This window comes from Pagrus major, chromosome 12 (assembly GCF_040436345.1).
Source record: "Pagrus major chromosome 12, Pma_NU_1.0".
Classification (NCBI taxonomy): Eukaryota; Metazoa; Chordata; class Actinopteri; order Spariformes; family Sparidae; genus Pagrus; species Pagrus major.
Genome location: NC_133226.1, coordinates 20,838,826 through 20,859,225, shown reverse-complemented (window position 1 = coordinate 20,859,225; position 20,400 = coordinate 20,838,826). Strand labels below are relative to the sequence as shown.

General features: G+C 40.3%; 1 protein-coding gene across 1 annotated transcript in view; it reads right to left on the bottom strand.

Moving 5' to 3' along the window:
* The window catches only part of arhgap24 (Rho GTPase activating protein 24), a 70,007-nt gene that overhangs the window by 35,975 nt on the left and 13,632 nt on the right, over positions 1 to 20,400 (bottom strand). The window contains exon 3 of the mRNA XM_073477778.1: positions 9,705 to 9,792. Within this exon, the coding sequence (XP_073333879.1) occupies positions 9,705 to 9,792 (88 nt within the window). The remainder of the gene's footprint in view (positions 1 to 9,704; positions 9,793 to 20,400) is intronic.

Here is a 20,400-nt window from a genome sequence, read left to right as displayed (position 1 = left end):
CAATTTCATGTCATGGAGCTTTTTTAATTTATTAGAGCTGGGTGGGGCTCTCTCTTCCTGGGCTCCTTGGAATTGTAAAATGGTATATATTTTATCTTAATCGTGATATTTCTCTATATAATTTAATTTCCTTTTTTTCTTTATAAGATTTTATTTGAGGATTATAACTACATCATCCTTCTTTAGCTTTTGAAACATGATGATTATCTTGTATTTTGCGTGTACTGTCACACCTTTACCTTTCGAAATTCGCTTTGTGTGAACCGTTTCTTTGACAGTGTTTAATTTGTTTTTCGCGGCCCATTCCCCAGAATAGCAGTCGCTGATGTACATTTCTGTAAACCACGGATATGTTGCAACTTCATGTTTCTTTAGGTTTCATTTTCTATTTTATCCAGACACAATGCTGCGCTTAGGATCTGGTTAGGTTTAGGCACAAAAAACACTTGGTTAGGGTTGGAAAGGTTAAGTTTTGACTTAAAATACCTGTTTTTGTAACGACAAAACACGGCTGGAGAAACTACAAAACTACATAGGGCACCTTTGCACCCAAAAATAACAACAGTGCACTGAAACAATAAACTGCACTGGGACATACGCCGCCAACAGGCTCTAAAAGGAAGTCAAAGATATGAAATGTCCTGATTTTGCGTGCAAACCAGTTGCTTCTCTCCGAAGCATACCTTGAAATAGACCTGCAGAAGAAGCTGTGAGCCTGTTAAAGGATTAAAATAGTCCGCGGTCTTCCAGACACTCCATAAACACTCTCATGATATGTGCATGGTCGAGCTACGGTTAACGGATCATGGTAGTTCAGCCAACCCTCTGAAATAAACATGATTACAGTAAGCTGCACCATACACACACACACAGCCAGTGCCAGCATCAGTTATAAGTTATCCATGACTAATGTGACATAGAGGCCTATTTGAAAACCAGCTCCATACATGCTGACACTGAAATGACAGCACCACAGATTAATATGTTTCCTTAACGACTCTACTGGGGCTTCTTTAACCTTAAACACCTCGATGCTTAGAGGGCAGTATTCTCAGCTGGCCGTATTTACTACCATCCATGAACAAGTGGGATAATTGTTTGGGATATTAACCTCCCCTGCCCCCCCTGCTGGCTTATTTAATTAATTCAGCCATCCATCACTCCATCATCAACTTCAGCTTCTTATAGTCAGCATGCTGGCTTATGGCCTCCTCATAATGAACAGTCCGTGGTCTTATAATTACACGTCTGTCTCCACTGTCCAATAGAAAGCACTCAGTCATTACTGTTTAATAAGTCTAACTATATAGAATTTAGGTAAGAATAACATGTTATCCTGATAAAGCACATTCCTGGACTGATCATGCAACAGTTCGTATTCAGTTTTCTTATTAACCTGATTTACTCCCTCCCTGCCTCGCCTGCCTGCTCACGTTTACACTGTGATTATCATAATTCAATCACGCAAGTCACTTTGTGATAATGAGACATTCACCTCAGTGACGTGTGACACTCATAAGTCACTGCAGAGGTCACCGAGGTGGCTACCTGTGCCCACCCATCAGCCGCACGTGTCAAACAAACGGTCACAGGATCACAGAGGAGCATTAATAACAGACGCTCTAAATCAAAAAAGGAAGCGATAAAAATTTACACGTGAAACTCATTAAATTTTATTACTGACGAGACCACGCTCTGAAGAACTCAATAAACCAAACGAAGCATTTAGAAGAAGTTGAAGTAAATCTGATGAGACAATCTTCAATGATCCTCTTTTTTCCTGAGCTCTCAACTGCATCTCGCGGTCTTCATCAGCAGATAAAGTTTGCTCAGTCACCCCTAAGTAAATGTTTACGAGTGCTCAATAATAAACTTGATTAATAAACATACAATACAAGCAATTAAAATGCTGCTATTACGCTCTACAGAGTGTTTGTTAACTTGATAATTCACTTGTAATAGGGTTGAGTGTGTACTTGGCTGAAACTAATATCCAGTACAGATAATGTACTTTATATGAGCAGAGCATAATCTGAGTAAAACCAAGTTGTTTCTGAAGAAATAATAATACAATAAAATAAATAAATCAGGCTTAAATGAGCAACTCCAGATTCAAGCCCCGCTCACTCCGAGTACAGATGTGGATACAGCAGTGGTGGAAAGAGTACTGAAAATATGTACTCAAGTACGAGTACAGTTACATTACTGAAAAATTACTTATTTACGTGAGTAAAACTACTGGTATTAAAATAATACTTCATATCAAATCATAAAGTATTCTTCTCAAATGCCATTCAGAGTATGACTTACTTACTTTTTAACCGCTGACATTCATAAATTATGATTTTAAAAGTAACCAAGCAGATTACATGGTGTAATACGTACTTAAATTCAACCCTGTACCCTGTAATTAGTTACTTCCACACCATTAGTACACAAATTTTGTTGTTCCACCAAACCCCTCACATTAGGCAGTTCTCCTAGTCATTACTGTCAGCCAGCCAGCCACAGCTCCTGTATATGGACATTTATTCACATTAACTCTAAGCACGAATGAATTAAGACTGAATTGTACAAGATGAGTTCATCACTTCCTTTATTTCTTTAGATTTCCCTGTTTAACTGAAGCTTATTTATTTGCAAAAATGCTAAAAAAAAAAAATGATTATCATAGTCAGGACTGGATTAGAGGATTTTCCACAGAGCTGTAACTACATAAAAAACCACATGAGGGCACTATCATCTTTATTTAGACTGAGGCTCTCAGGCTCCCCTCCACCCTGACTTCACTACAGCACAATGTCAACTCACATTCAAAATGAGGAAATGCCTGCACATTACTTTATTCAATAATCTGAAGCCAAACATAATCTTTGATATTGCACAGGAAGCTCCTCTGCTCTACAGGTATGTATCATATAGACTCAGGCTTTGCTCTGTAAACACTGTTAATGCCCGAGGCTGTCCACCTGCTCCCGGCAACATGATCCCGAGGTCCTCTCATGAATGAAGGGATGGTGGCCTCTGGGGATTAGCTGGGAAATATTCCCATAATTCAGCAGCGGTGACTTGATGTGACCTGAGCAGCTACTTTAACCAGGCTGCCAAGAGAAACTGACAGAAAAACAGAGAGAGAGAGACTTTAAGTCTGAGCCCGGGGGCAAAGAGAGAGAGAGAGAGGGTGACATACTGAACTCAGCCCTGTGTTTATTAGAGCTCGGGGAAAGAGGAGCACACTGTTTCTCCATCAAAAACACAGCGGGGAGTGTTTCCTGTGTTGATTCTTGTTTTATAGAAACTGGATGATTAATCACAGTTGTACCACAGGGAGTGACATTTAGCTACAGGTATGAATGCAGCTTTGACAGGTTAAAAAACAGATGAGTCTGTGCCATTTTGTTTCAGATCATAATTTGCTGAAGGCGCTCGCTGTAGTGAAGTCTTAAAAACCGATATCCCCGGCGCTCAGAGCTATGTTATACCACCCAGCTGTCTTCAGATCGCACCTGACATTCTTGGGAGGATTCAACAACATCAGATAAAACTGCACGCTAATCCTGAGCGGCAGGATGTTCTGATATGTATTCCAGATATATGGACTGAGAGGAATCCAGCTTTTATTCTGTCTGTGCACTGGAGATACTCTTAAAAAGCTACTTTTTCTGTGATCAGCTGAAAGTACGAGTTTTTAGAAGAGTTTGCATCAAATATGGCAAGACAGAAAATGTCATCATCCTTAAACAGAATGTAAATATGTCCTGCACAGACAATCTTAAAAATAACAGCCCAGTCGCCAGGATATAATGTTAGCAGTTAACGTTTCTGCAAACCACAGACACTACCGAGGTTGAGATTTGTAGCAAACGTGGCGTTTCACGTTCACATTATATGCTCATTTCACATCAGGAGGTGGAGAGGATGGTGGTGTTATTACAAGCCAACACGGTTGCCAAACAGTTGACCGCAGTTCGAGTCACACCACTTGCCACTCCAGCTGGTTTTGTGGTGACAAAACCAGGTGTTTTTTAAAGGACACCTGGGGACATTTCCAGCCATTTTTGTGGAGACAAACTGGGTGTTTTTTAAGGAGACCTGGGAAGATTTCCAGCTGTTTTCTGCGGCGACCAAACCAGCTGTTTTGTAAAGGACACCTGGGGATCTTTCCAGACTATTTTTCACAGGAAGTCGGTCCATCTCCAGCCGTGATTGTCATGACCAAAACAGGTATTTTAAGCCAAATCATGATATTTTCCTCAACCTCTTACCAAGTGGTATCAGAGCATAAGCATAGTCTTTGCAACACAAAGAAACTATCTGTGGTTTTGCATAAGCGTGCTTGGCTATCATTCATTCTGGCAATTAAGCTGAATATACACGTTTCAGGGCCAGAAACAGAAATTGTGAAAACAGTACTCATGTTTGTTGTCATTCCTGTTGCCTTCAGCTCAGGCCCATGTGTGCTTGCACACGTTGTAACGTGTCAGTGTGATGGAAGACAACGTCACTCGTGCTTTGAGTCTCGGTTTGGGGCGAGCAAAAGACAAAAGCCCCATTGTGTCTGTACCTGTGTGTGTCTCCGTCAGACATAACCGTGATTCCAGTCTAAATATTGCGAGCCATGTGGTGAATCTGCCTCGGTAACTCTTTCTGTAGGTTTAACACACATCATCCAGATGTGAATGTGCACAGCGAAAGAGACAAAGACAAGAGCGATGAAAAACAACAAGAGAGAGGAACAGAAAAAGCATCCAAGTGTGCACAGGTGAATACAAACTTGCAGAGATGTTCTTTCAACTGTTTTGCACAAGTTAAAGTTTCCAGAAAAGCTAAAAATACAGAGTTATTTGTTTATCTCAGAGTCTCCTCCCTGTACAGATGTCCTGATGCCGCTAGTCAAGCCCCTGGCAGTCACCCGCTTGCCAACTCGTGTTCGAACCTCACCACAACTCTCAAAAAGACAACGGACATCTCTGTACAACTCCCCCCCCCCCACCATGACTTCCAGCCTGTGCGGCTGCCAGCGACTGTCCATGTGTTGTGTTCAAACTGCAGAGCCCCATTTAGCCCAGTGGAATATATGTGTTGTGTTTTCCTTTCATTTTCTCTCTCCCGCTTCTCTTAGACCTCTTTCTTTGCTGCCTCACAACAAGCCATGTTCTTGTTTTCCATCCGTTTTCAGGGCGTAGTGGATGTTGCAGAGCGAGGAATGAGGAAAACAGATCAGTAGTATTAGTGGTACTCGTTGAAACTCTCCTCTGAGCCCTGATGGGGTTCAACAACCCACGAGGGCCTTGTAGTGAACATGCGGGGAGTCATATTATAATTTACGTTTTGGTCTGCGTGAGTAATTTCACGGCATCTGAGACAGTCATAACAACCTCCTTTGATAGTTTGAAGAACAAAGTTTACTATCGACATTGTGGCCAGTGGAGCGAAGCATGAGCCCATGTGAGTAACCCAGATGAATCCTGGGCCACTGGGTCAGTGGCTGTGACCTTCAAGCATTTTATACTGAAACTACGCAATAATACAAAGAACAGAAGCCAACTGAAATAATGTGACAATTGTGAAAATGTGCTTATTTTCTATATACAGAGAGTTACTTGAGAACATCAATTCCCCAGCTTAGCTTAGCTTAGTTAGCATAGAGTCTAGAGACAATTTAACATCCACAAACCAAACTTGCTGTTTTTAGACTTGGGTTTTTGTACAGATGAAATAATGAGGATAATATGTAAATGTTTATATACATAAGTGCTGTATTTTGTTGTTTTTGGCTAGCTGTGTCCAGTCTTTATAGGCTGCTAAGCTAACCTGCTGCGTGTAGCTTCATATTTAGTCTTCAGACATGAGAGTAGTCTCTATCTAACTCTAAGTAAGAGAGCAAAAAATTGTTGGTTTTTTTTCCACAAAATGTCAAACTATTTCTTTGAAGTGAGACCAACTTACTTTTGAAAGAAGAAATAACAAACAGTTGAATTTGTATGCAATAATTTGCTGTCAGCTACATAGCGGAGTAGCTTAAAGTGGCTAAAGTTAGCTTACGTTAGCAAACCTTAGCTAGATATCCCTGTATTACTGCCATTACTGAGTCAGATTGATGACTTTATGACTCCTCTCTAATTGTGCTACTGTTATAATATACTTTAGTATTAGGAACTTATTGTAGAGACCTTCTGAATGTCCTTTGGTAATAGTCGACTAAAAAACAAATAACGTTTTTTGCTCAGCCTACCCTTTAAAGAACTCCACATCATGACTGTCTGGGTACATTCTGGGAATGTTACCACTGCTTTACACAAAGGAGGGTGTTCTCAGACATTTTCTGGCTGGGTACCCTTATTTCATAATTGTAACTTGTGACCTCGGTGGTTTGGTGCTTTCCAGCCTAACAATTGCACAAAACTCGCCAAAATGGATTAAAAAAAAACAAACAAGCATACAAAAAAAACACCCATAACTCATCTCTATGAAATACAAACACATTCATGAACAGTAACATCAGTATTGTGGTTTAATCGAAATGTTTTCAATGACATAATAATTACAGAAGTGGTCACAGGTGCCCTGACCGCAACCGCAAAATGTTTTTCCATTTCTGCCATCTGCCTTAAAAATGAAGACAAAATAAAGGGACAGCTCAAATAACAAAAATAATAGGTTTGATCTAACTTAGTCAACTGCAGCACACCTTGATAGTTGCCTAAAGTCCAGTGGCCTGTTTTGCTTGAATGAAAAGACATCACCTTGTCGACTATAAGAAGGTAAATACAACACTATTAGAGCATAGTCCAAGTTTTTCACCCCAAACTTAAGTTACTTTTTTCCTAAATAAAAAAAAATCTTATTATGATGTACAGGCCAGGCTTTTAAAGCATTTCATTTAAAAAAAAGAAAGAATAAACAACACGTGCCAACTGGATAAGGACAAAATAGTGAAAATGTTACATATATAAGCCTCATCAGTCACTGATGACCTTTGTTTCAAAAAACAAAGATATGAAGGTGAAGTCATTAATTATTTTGGCATCCCACTGGTAACCGCCCCTGAATCTTGAACTTGAACGCACCACAAACATTTTAGGATACAACCTAGTAAGAAAACATTTGTCCTCATTTATTCCCTAATATATTATCATACCTCTCGTATTCCTAATCTATTATAAGAATAAACTGCCTAGCCTGTCTTTTATTTTTCACACTGTTACTGCACTATGTAATCACACCCTCAAGTATTTGTAGTTATTCTGACTTTTTTCCAAATGCTTTTTGTACTTCAATCACTTTTCCCTGCATTAAATAATATACTGAAGCTATCGTGAACATGGCATAGGTATAGCTGATGGCAACATGTGAAGATGCAATATGTGAAATTTGATTGACAGTAACTGTATTAAATACCAGTACTGTACATTATTCCTTTGTTCTTGAAGTCATACAGTACGGAAACAATGATATGAGCAACATAACGAGGTTGACACGGCACCCTGATGGAAATTCAACCACATTCATCATCACAAGTGCCACAAAAGACAAAACAAGCCACCATATCCAACACAGATAGACATCAGAGAGATAGATAGACATCCTTAAAGGTAAGTGAGGTAGAATATGGCAGCTAAGAACAGCACCTGGTACATTATGGAAATTATGACTGCCACTGCAGGTAGAGAAAATGTAGTCGCTGGATTTAAAATTTCCTCTGCCCTCCTTCAAAAACAATCTAATCCCACGAGGGGAAAAAAGTTTGTCGTGGTGTGACTGGAAAATGAAAATCTGTCAGAACACCACATACCACATAACACAAACTGTTATGTAACATTATGTCTTAACAACAACGCCGTATTTCACTGAGTGCGACAGCATATTCTGTAACACCTGGAAAAGGGGGAACTGAAAACTGAGGCGTCACATTGAGTCAGTGAAGCATGTGACAGATTTCTTACTTTTACATCTTACTACAAAATATAACTACATTGAAAATAGACTGATGCTATCTAGAAACATTTTTCCAGAGAAAAGTTGACTGAAATGTATGTCAACATTGATGCTATCTGTCCTATATGTCTCCAATCGTCTGCAACTTTAAACTATTTGCTCCGTAAGTAATGTTGGGCGTGGGCCAGCTCTGTGCCTGGATAACACTTCTGCCAACAGCATTCAAATGCCACGCTATAAAAAAAGACAAATATGGCTATTGTGGGTAATCTTCATCTGCAGTGCATGGAAATAAAAAAAGAGAAGCGAAAATACAAAGTTAGGTTTTTATGAAACTTCCCCTTTCCTCTTAATACCAGGCAAATGAGCTTTTTTTGGGTACAAACAGCTGTATAACCAGAAATTCAAAAGCATAACTGAGTATTCGAGCACGTTAAAGATCGAGAACTCAAAGCAGCCAGTCTGTCCTATCAGCTATGTGTCTGTCTCATTATATTTGAGCACGACTCACAAATTCACACCTGATTACTCCACTGTAGATCTGGATAATTAGACACCCAGGAAGTCGAACTTTGTAGGCCTCATGCGCCGCTGGGCAGCATTCGTAGGAATGAACGGGCTCTGCCTCCGACGCCGTATCCAGATTTCCAGATTAGATCCATGAACTGAAAGTGTGTGAAATGATCTCTGCAGGGAACTGTTTCCCTGTTCATCTGATGTGGAAACTATTAGATAAACAGCCAGGTCATTAGCATCTAAAAAACAAAAACACCATCTTTCAAGTGAACCTGAACTTTTAATCTGTCAATTCCGGCCAACTGCTTAAATTACTTACTTAATTTTGCCTCTGTGTAGGCGGTCTTTAATTGACCTTTTACTGACAAATGTTACGATGAACTTGCACCATTATCTGCACGGTCACATTGTTTTTTGAGTTTGTGTCCAACGGGAGCCACAAATCAAGTGAAAAAACACGTTGTGAGAGAAACTGTCGTGGATGCACACCAGGGAGAAGATAAAGATAAATAAAATACAAGTGGTTGCTGCACACATCCTGTGTTTTCTACAGGGGTTTTACTGTTATTGGATCAACCGGTGCTACTGTATCTTTTACCAGCTGTCTCTGTTTCCCCCGTGTGCATGTGTGTTTTAAACATCTATTCCATAGACTCGCATTCCTGGCGTCGCTCCGCCTGGGAAAATACCCCTCTATTCCTTTGTGTTGTACTCGAATGTGTTTCCATACAGTCTTCTGGCGTCTGTGCATGTGTTCCTCTTTGGGGTTTTATGTGTCGGAGCACTGTATGTGTGTGTGGTCGGTGTTTTAAGGCCGCTCTTCTGAAATACGAAACCAAAGGAAAAGTTTGACATTTTAGGAAACCCGGTCATTCGCCTTGTTGCGGAGAGTCACGGGAGATGATTGACACCACGCTCTTTAAAAAGAAATTCTGAGGTTTTTGTTACGACGATTTCAATTTAACCTCTAGTAGTCAATCTGTCAGCGTGAGCAAAAGGGTTTATAATCAGAAACAACACAAAATGCTCCTCATAGTTGCAAAAAAACAAAGGAAACAAATGGTCATCGTAGACGTCCGCGTGTATAAAGTGAGAAAATGGCAAGATTCCTCCCTCAGTGGTTTGCAGCAGACAGGACTGACCAAAACCTCATGTTTCTGTCCCTGCTCGTGCTCCAGGCTACGCTGCTATCATCACGTCATTCCTCGGTAAAGATAAGAAGTCCTTCAGTTGTTTTGATCTTATCCTACCTGGAATGACCTCAAAGAGAAATTTCCCTCCATCGTCCCCGCTGGTTGGATGCTCTGAAACTTTGTTTCCAGGTAAGAAAATGGTTCCCTGTGGAGAGACAAAGACAAACTTATCAGAGGCAACATCCCAAACAGAGTAAAGACAGACATCAATCATTCAATCTTTTCTGCAGTTCTCTTGCAACAGCAGCTCGCCTGAGCTCAGCAGAACAAAAGCTCTCACACATTATCTTAGGACAAATACGTTGTCATGTGTATCAGCATCTCTGCCGGCCGAGAAAGGTGGCGTACGGGTCTCCGCGGACAGGCGCGGATGATGGAGCTGAGCTGTTATAAAAGGTGGCACAGTAGCAGCATTATAGAGGATCACCATCACTCTGTCTACAATGATACATCATCTGTGTGACACCAAAGGCCGGAGAAAACAGGAGCATCAGCATCAGCTTTTTCCAGAGTCAGCCTCTCAACAACCTTTCTGTCTGTTAGAAAGGTCATGGGGAAGATCTGTGCAGTGAGACTTCACAGAGCATCGTGAGAGACTGACACATAGTCATCAACACGATCATTACATTATCATTGAGAGATGCCCTGATAACAAGACATATAAAAGGGACTTGAGACGCTTGAAAATCGACATTATTTCGACTAGACAGTAGCCATGCTGCTTTCATGGCCACGTTGCTAATGCTGTCTTTGCAACACTGGCGCCGACAGTAGTAATGCGGGGAACACTAGGGGAAAAATTCAGTCCACTTTAGAGGTGCAGTACGTAAAAGGTTTTGCTGAAAACATTCAAAAATTAACTAAAATGATCTACAGAATGTAAAGAAAATACTAGTTTTGACATTATGACGCGTGTGTATTGTGTTGCAGAGATGTACACTGAAGTTAGCATGCTAACAAGCTATCCCCAGAGCTCCTGTGTTAGCAGTGTAAACACCACTACTCCCCCTGTACTCCGAGCTCCCAGGCTGGACTGCTAGCTGCACAGCTAACTGAGCTAACCAGCTAACGGACTCCAATTCTTGCACATTTAAGTAAAATTAGGAAAGCTGGACTTTTACTTGTGAGAGTAAAAGTATGTTTACATTGTGTTATTGCTGTTTTTTAGAAGCACAGTTAATCATTAACACAGTGAACAGAAAATTAAGCAATAATGAATTAACTGTTTTAAGCACAAACACCAAAAAACAACCCATTACAAGTGTTGGAATGTGAGTATTTGCTTGTTTTCTGAGAAACTATGTATTTTAAATTGGTTACACCGCACAATCAGCAATTTGGCACCCTTTGTAAGTAGATGACCAGGCACTTGCATGTGTTAATCTTATGAAAATGACAAAGTAATTACTGACTTCACTTAGTTTTCTCCTAATTAGGGTGACTATAAAACAGGATTCCAACATGACCATCTGCACTTTTCACTTGATTAACAACTGGGACATCAGTGCCACAGCGCAGCATCTGACAGCCATTAGAGTGCCCTCTATCTGGGTTAATGTTAACGCAGACAAGATGTGCATCGGTGACAGCGTCAGTATTAAGGACCCACGCACATTAACAGGATCTGAGGGGACTCGGTTCCTTCCTGCTGAGAGAGAGAGTCTTTAATGAGCCATAACTGTGACAACCAGGAAGTGGAAACCCTACCTGAGGCCCCCAAGATGAAGTTCTTTAAAGGGGGTTATAAAGACAGACGTGCTCCAAAGTAGAGAAATGAGGGAAGAGAAAGAGCTCGTTTGATGTGGCTGTCAGCAAGAGAATCTGCTCAGCTTCGATATCTGGGGATTAAAAGCGTCTTTGAAAAGTTTTTTTTTCAGTGAACACAGATCTTTTTATCATGCACATTGTACTAATTTCGGGGAAACAGGAGATGACTTGAATGAATGGTGTGTGGGTGAGACAGACTTCATGCATTAGAGCCTTTTGGATTGTGTATATTCTTCAAAAAAGAAGAAAAGGATCTGTGTAGTCCCTCCATACTGTAAAAAACCACAACACCACTGATTCCTCTCCTACATTTCTAAGCCATAGCCGCAGTTTCCATACTGACATCCTCCCTGGTGGGCTGTTGTTTGCTGCAGACAAACCCAACCACAGACAGAGTAATATTTACCAAGCAAAGAGTACGACGGTAGCCCGGCCCAACCCAACCCAACGGGGCAAAAAAAAAAACTATTTTGGGGTGTTTTCTGCTATTTTATATTGTCGTTAACTAGGATGAGGTCATTTTTTGGAAGCGGCGTAATGACACAAACCCAATTATCTTCTGTTCTCAACCAAAAAGCTGCACACACACACACACACACACACACACTGAGAAATCTGTTTGAGAAAAAGCGACAGCAGGAGGCTCTGGCTTGTAAGCAGCAGCTCAGCCTGTCGGGGGGCTGTTTCTGAGGATGTGTCCAACACTGTGCGCCACATGCAATCAAACTTTTCTAAGACTGCAGGCAAATAGCAGAATACTGAGTGTGACTCCAGGTCTGTTCGTTTAATGGCATCGACACAAGTTTGCCTGACCGGCCGGCGCACACTGCAGCAATTAAATCCACATGTGACCTTCTTTTTGGTCGTAAAACGAACTTTTTACCTCTGTGAAGTTTGTTTTGGGTACATTAAGGGGTAGTGTGCCTCAGTGTTCCCTGCAGGTTTGGATGATTCATTAATTAAATGGATAAGCTTTCTCAATAAAATGTCAGAAAGACACTGTGGGACCAGCTTGTGCACCATGGCATATGATCAGTTATCCATTGCTGATGTCTAGATGTTGTTTAAATGAATTAATGCCATTAGAAATTGTGTATTTTACATGATAAAGAAGATGGGGCTTGCCATGTAAGTAGTCGTGTGATCCATCGGTAATATAAAAATATTGATTATAGCTGCTTTAAGAACAAACATTGTGTGGTTTTAGCACGAGCAAAATGTGTTTAAGGCTGGCAAAACATCACTCAAGTGTGAAGTTTGAGTCAAGCGATAACCTTAGTTTGTTGAATAATGATGAAAACAGGACGTGTGACAAGATGATAAAATGCAGAGCAATATATTGTGGGGCAGAAATTGATTGCCAGCAGGTATGCTCACATTGAAGTCAATTAAGCAGAAGTTATCGGTGTAACAGGTCATTTAAGTGCTCATTAAACCTTGGCTGATTGAGCCGTTGTCCTTTTATCCAATAATTACTGCTCTCCAGCTTCAGTGACCTCTCAGACGCAGGAAGTCAAACTCAGTGGGAGGCCTGGAGACAGTATATATGCGTTTTGCTTGTGTGGACTAAGTGTGAAAGTACAACTCGCTCTATTCCTGCCTGTGTGCCTGCTACAGGACCTGTCTATTCAAGTGGCAAAGAGTTACTAACGGGTGTTCTGCTCTGATCGCTCCACTGAGTCCATCAATCCAATAAATGTCATCATTATTGCGCAGTTATAAAACAGGTAGTTCTGGTCTTTAGCTCTGAGTGGCTGAGCCTCGTTCAAAAAGCCACAGTAAATCCACAGCTGCGGCTGCGTCACATTCACTGAAATATTAATATGCCAGTCAGATGCAATGGGGAGGAAAAAGTAGAGGACTTCTCCATTAATTTTTATTTACTTGGTGGATTAAGTGTGGATGAATGATGAGAGAAGTTAGACGTGATAAAACAGGAGAAGATAAGGCTGAAATTAAAAACAGGGGATTAACAAGTTTGTGAAGTGTTTGCTAAAGACAGTGAGAAGAAGAAAACTCAACTATATTAGGCGCTTCATTACTCGATTTGATGATCTAAAAACAGGCAGACTTTATGAAAATCACATAATCACAAACACAATGGACTTTCTCGCAAACAATTGTGTAATGTGCAACAAAATCTGGGACAGTGAGCCGGAGAAGCAGACAACAAGGACGAGAGTGGTTTAAAACGTGTTTCTTTGACAGACACGTACGAAATCCATCAAAACTACAAGATCCCTGAGACAAAAAACAACAAGAAATCCTACAGTGACTTCTGTGCAAGCAGCTGGAACACACACGGCGTCCTGTCACTTTCTTGCAGGAGTACGTGTCACTGCTGCTGCCAGCCAGAGACCTTTTATCTTCATCCAAGAAACTCCCATATATAAGGTTTCATAGAAAATCTTCTGCCTGAACAGAGGCTGCTTTTTGTAAAAGTGGGAGGCTTCTCACATCATGAAATGTAAGGAAAGGGAATATAAAATGCCACAGCAATTACTGTGAAATCTCATGAAAATGAAAAAGATAAAGATTGAAGGGTACAAAGTCCTCTGTGAAAACATAAAACCTTAATGTATTGGGTCGAGAATGCTAATAAGTTGTAGTTTCTACTACTTATCTAAATTAATTCAAGAAAAAATAGAGTTTTTTTACTTTGAGACACATGTACTAGTGGTAATATTTTGTAAATACATAACATGCATGTTATAGAAGTATATCAACAATAGTTTCTTTTCATACATGAATGGATAAGTATCATAAAATGTACACTGCTGATGCACCATGTACAATAAGGTTCCTCCTCTGCAGTGCAGACTGTCTCTCAGTGTCTTTATTTAACCTTATTAAAGATGTATTTAAATAATGTCTTTAACCTTATTAAAATCAGAGTGCTCCTTGTACTTTATGTGCTTTATGGATTTATCTTTAAGTACTGCGTCATTGTAAGGGCACACTATCATACTGCATACTGACGCTGATATAGTCTCAAGATATCCTCACTTTTCTGACGTTGTTCTAGTCTGTGACCAACACTGTCACAACCAAAACAAAACAAAACTTAAAAAATACTGTAAAATAACAGAAAATAACATTACTAAATAACATATTGTAAAAAAAAAAGTAATTTTCTGTAATTAAAAAACAGTTTTTAGTGAGATCTTGTTTATTCGTTTGGCCTTTTAATGTTTAAATTAAGGATATTTACACCGATAAAAGCCATGAAATTACCTTTAAATATGGTCGAACAGTGTTATAATACAAATAATCAGGCTTAAAATGATAGAAGAGTGCCGTTTTTAGTTGATATATCCCGCCCAAAAAACATTTGATTTATGTTTTTAAAGTTGCTAACTAGTTTGTGAAATACAGAAAGTTGATGAGGACTTCTCCATTATGTTTTATTGATTTAGTGGATTAACTGTGGGTGAAGTGAGGAGTTAGATGTGATAAAACAGGAGAAGAGGATAAGACTGGAATTAACAACAGGGGGATTAAAGTATTTGTGAAGCGTTTGCAAAAGACAGTGAGTGACTTCATTAGCTGATAGACGATCAGAATACAGACAGACTTTATGAAAATCTCTGGCACATTTGATTTATGTTTTAAAGTTGCGGACTAGTTTGTGAAATACATTGCTAAATAAATATACAAAGTATTAAAAATACTATGATTTCTATCCTTGAGCATGTGGACAAACTTTTTGTAAACTACTGGAAATTATAGAAACTGTACTTTTGTGCACGCTCTGAACTCAAGATCTGAGTTTCTCGTATTTCTTGTGAAATTTGTTTATAGCTTATTCAGCTGAACTTCCAGCTCTAATATATCCACACCTTTAAAACTAGAGCACACCTGCAGGAGGCCTCACTACTTTGGCTTGCAAAGTGTACAAATACTCGACCACAGGAGGGGCAGGAGGAATATTCCTGCTCATCCACTATTTTCCAGTCAAATTAACTTGCAGCTAGTTCAGCTGGACTCTCAGCTACGGCGTGGTCCGACCTTTAAAACCAGAGCACAGCTGCACCAAACACAGAGCAGAAAAGAAACCGTATCCCTGTCTGTGTGATCAGCTACCAATTTTAAGCATTACATACTGTGAAACCTCACCGGACACCTTAACTGCAGCAAGTTTAAAACGAGTCCACAAAGAATTAAGTGGTCGACAAATTAAACGTCACTGTCTCCAGAGAGAGAGAACAGATGAGTAGAGTGAGACTGCAGACTGCCTGGAGTCTTAGACGATAAACATCCCTGCAACTTGAAGATAACTGGGGGAGAGAGATGGCTAGACTAAAACGTTGATACACAGCATGTCTTCTAAAGTGATGATATGATGACATTTAGTTTGGTTAAACCAGAAGAAATGACATTCAGGCGATGTTTTGAGCTACAAATGAGGAAGAATTAAAGGTGTTGAGCAGGTATCCAGAAATACAACATGAAGACGCTCAGCAAATTTCATGACAGTCTGTCTACCACAGTATGAGATACTTGTGTATGAAGAGCTCCTCCTCTGTGGAGCACGAATGCCCACAAGGAATTCAACATGATCATTTATTGTAAGACACCTTGTTGTGGACCAGAGTGTTGGTCTCTGTGAAAATCTGTGTACAATACCATTTTGCAAAGTAGTGATATTTATAGTTTTAATAAAAACTCACTTTCCACACTGCCAGTGTTTATGCTTATAAAAAACATGGATGCAACAAAATCCCAGAACACTGCTGCAGTAATTTTGTACTTTGTATCCACAGTACTGCCATCCGCTGTCAATGGTGTCTATTAGAAATGGGTAATATGTTGTTTATTACCCACTTCTTTAAAGTCCCACTCCAGTGTATTTTGGTATTTTTATAATCTTTCAAATTACCTATCTACCCACCTAAAAAAATATATATCCAGTATCAAGTTTACGCTTATATTTTGAACATTATTGGTGCTGAAAGTCCGACCCAGACAGCTGTGTAACTTTAATTTAAAGTGTACACTTTAATTTAAAAATACGTCTTGCTGTCGGTGCCATTGAGCAGTACAATGCTCTGCTTCCCTGTCGGTGCTATGTGCTGCTTCTCCACACGGGGAGAGCTGACTGACGTCATCTTCTGCAGGTAATACGCTGACTAGAAATAAGTACCTCATGCAACACCACGTCAAAAGACCCGAACTGTCACTTTAAATAATCACCTGGGTACTGCAACTTAGGTCATCCTTAATTGAGACTGTGTACGGCCCCGGTGGAGAGGTGTTCATTGAGAGGTTGCTTGTAAGCAGTTAGTTTAGCAACAAGTACAGCTATCTGCCTAGATTTGTGGCAGAACAGCTGGAGGAAACTGGAGGGAAAACCACAAAATATGAACCAGTTTCACCAAAATCTGTGGAAAAAGTTATGTGTTATATAATTGTTTTTATGTACAGTAATCCAGGCAAACAGCATTTTTTCTTATGCATCCATGGATGAAAAATTTGTATACACCCTGAGTGCAGGATGAGTCATCAACATTTTTAGAAACTCGAAAATACCAACAATACCATTCAACAATATCTACAATGCGATTGTGCCACTGGTTGGGCCTGATAGAGGTGTAAAGGTGAGATATAGATCAAGACAGACAGTCTGTGATAGAAACAGTCAAACATTTTAACTTCATGGGAACTTTGAGTCAGACATGCTCTTTCGCCCAGGGATACCAACTGAAACTCGTGTTATGTGTGAGGAATTTTGATGTGATTCAACACTCCAGCTCCTGCACCAGCTGCATACTCGCTCCTGGTGAGGAAATATGCTCTCCCTCTTGTACAAACACCGCTACACCTGCACATACCTGAAATAATCATCTTAGCAGCTACCCGTTAGCACCTAGGGTACTGGAGACAGAGAAAGTGCTCGTAAAACAGAACTTGCAGGAACTTGTTGCAGGTCCAGTGAGAGTTAACTGACTTTTCTGTCCATCAATACACAGCTTATTAGTCATGCAGTCACCATAGAGGAGTCAGAGGGTGCACTCTGAATTTAATGTGCGTACTAGAAATACTGACAGACAGAACTGTCTTCCATTAAAGATTCATTTTTCCCTGCTCTAATGTACTGAGCCTTCTTAAAAAATGTCCGATTGTTATCGTCTAACTGAGGCAATAATGTCAAAAATAAGAGAGGCTGCAGTTTTTGGCTTTTAGTTTGTCACTCACACACGAAGTGGCACCCAGTCATGCCCACACAAAGTCTGTGTCTGTAACCACAAGATGATGTCAGGCGTGCGTTCAATGACGTACACAAGAGGGTGCTTGTATAATGTCCACAGTCAGATCATGTCTGGATGTGATGCAACACTCCAGAGCTTTTCAAGCTTACATACATACGTTCTGTTATGATCTGATGGTAATGTAAAACTCAGAGAGAGTAACTATAGCCTCTGTTTGTTGATGTCGAAAGTGACTACAAAGTTACGGTAGCAGTGAAGGTCACACAGACGGTACAGTGTCAATGTTTCATCAAAACAGCAGAGGGACGACGCACTGTTGCCGAATGAATAATCGCAGAACTGCAGTGGCATTTTATTTACTCCTGCTAAATGCCAAGGTCAAACGGTTTCCAGCTCAAGCAGGGAAAACAAAGGATTTCCAGTGCCTTATCGCCCTGTTGCATTATTGATTTAATGCAATTTCTCATTAAAGGCAGCTACTTTTCTTCAGATCATTCTGTCTGAGTTCAGACGCGGCCCCCTCGTGGTATGAATATTAAGTGAATAACTTGTAAGGCTTGTTGTGGCTGGAATCGTAATATCCTAATTAAACTTTAATATGCCTTCCATTTCTTAATACATTATAATAAAATAAAATTGCTTCAATGTATTCACCCACAGTCCTCTCATTCATTCATAATGTTACCTAATTTACTTCACTGAGGCACAGATAGGATGCTAAGTGGTTTAAATTACAATAATCATACCATTTCACCCACTGGATGAATGCTGTCTTTGTTTACGTCTCAGACAGATGAAATCTGAGCGTGCGTGTGTGAGAATGTGAGCGAGTACATGCATGCTTGTGCGTGCATACATCTCCATGGACGAGTGAGGGCAAGCAGATGGCATGTTGTCGCTGAGCCCACACGTGCCGTACCCTACGCATGCTTTACGGTGACCCTTCACCTCCATCTGACTCCCATTCTTCAGATTCCGCACGTTGCTCGGAGAGGCTTGGCCCGACTGCATGGGACACAACATGGTCCCCTGCACAGATAATCATAATACGCTCTTTCTAATGATGTTGTCTGCAGACATCCAATCATTAAGTGCTTGTATTGTTAGGAAACAAATGCAAAGTATGACATTGTCAAGTTTAAAAGTAAAGATAAAAGTAGTGAAAAATCTATGAACACTAAAACTTGAGAAAACATAATAATTTAAAAAATACCCATAACACTATATGGTCAAACAAATGTAGTGCATTAACTATTGAGTACGTTAAGATTTCTGATGCAGCCTTTGTGTTTAAATGTGTGTCTGTACATGTCGGATCAGTCCAAGCTTTGTCGGCGTCTGTTTCCATAGGCAACAGGGAGGGCCAGATGTTCCTGCTCCCACTGAGGACGCAGCAATTAGGCAAATGTGACAGGTAACAAATGGAGACTTCAAAACACGTCAGAGGATTAATTAATAGCTGATCTAAATATGGCTTCACACCTCTGCGTTATGTGGTTCGTGTCTCAGGCCGGGGAGATTTTGCTCCGCTGAACATAAAGAGATGCACGTAATCTCGGTGCGTAAGCGTGCTTGTGTATCTGCCCTGATCTTGAACATCAGTTGATAAGAACAACTTCTGTCTCCTCTTTGTCCTACTTGTGTTCTTTCTTTCAGGACGTTGGAAACTAGTTATCTTGTGTTCTGCTGGGTACTGTGTCATGTTTGGGTGTTGCATTTGTGCTGCTCCACTTTGGAGGTCACAGAGATTTAAGGACTTTGAACGCACATCTCTGTGCCTGACCTAGTTTTATTGACATTCCCCTTTCTCTGCAAAAAAAAGTATTTTAGTTTTTTGAAGTATCGGAAATTGATGTTGGCTTTGTTTCTAAAGTAGGAAAGATGTCTGAAGTTGTTGGGACATTAATGAATAATACTTCTGGGTAGATGGCAATGAGAAACAAATTATCTCTTTCATTTTCTGTAAACGGCTCCACACAATTAGCATCATTCCCTCAGGATATCCTCAGCACCAAGAACTAAACTGAGACCACACTCATGCTTAACAACCAGAGCTACCCAGAAATAGCAGTGAAGAATATCTCCTCTCCCCATGTCTGGCCGCTGGCCCACCTTCAGGTCTGGAGCTTTAACCTTCAGAGACGTCTACCGCTGCTGATGTGGCTTGGGTTTGGCTGAGCCGAGCTCGCTGGGAAATCAGCCAGACAAATGAGTGTGGGTAGATGAGCAGAATGGAGATTTTCTATTGTGCTCAAGTGTTCAAGTTTCCTCTGGAAAAAGAGGATATTGTTTGGGTGGAATAGACATTAGGAGAAGTTGCAGTCCTTTGTGTGCGTTGTTGTGCAGAGAAGAACAGAAGACCTAGTGTGAGACAGCTGGCTGCAAAAAGAGTGAAACTCTACAAGAAATAACTGAATAGTGAGCAGTTAATGATGAGTGAATGCAACACGTTCTCACTCCCAACTCGTCAGATACGACAGCTTAGTCAGTTGTTTTAAAGGGGCAGTATGTATATTTGGGGAAGACATTAAACTCAGAATGTTGCCCTCTAGTAGTCAATAACACATAATATGCAATCTCCAGTTAGACTCTCAAAATAATGCTTTCTGACAAACAGGTCACATTTGATGACATATAAAGACTTTTGGACTGTTATTAAAGTTGTGAAACAGTTGTTTGGTTTAGGCACTTCATACTTTGGGTTAAAAAAACTACGCTCGGTTACGTAAGTGATGCAAGAGACGTCACTTAACGTATGTTGAAAGTTTCATAATTGA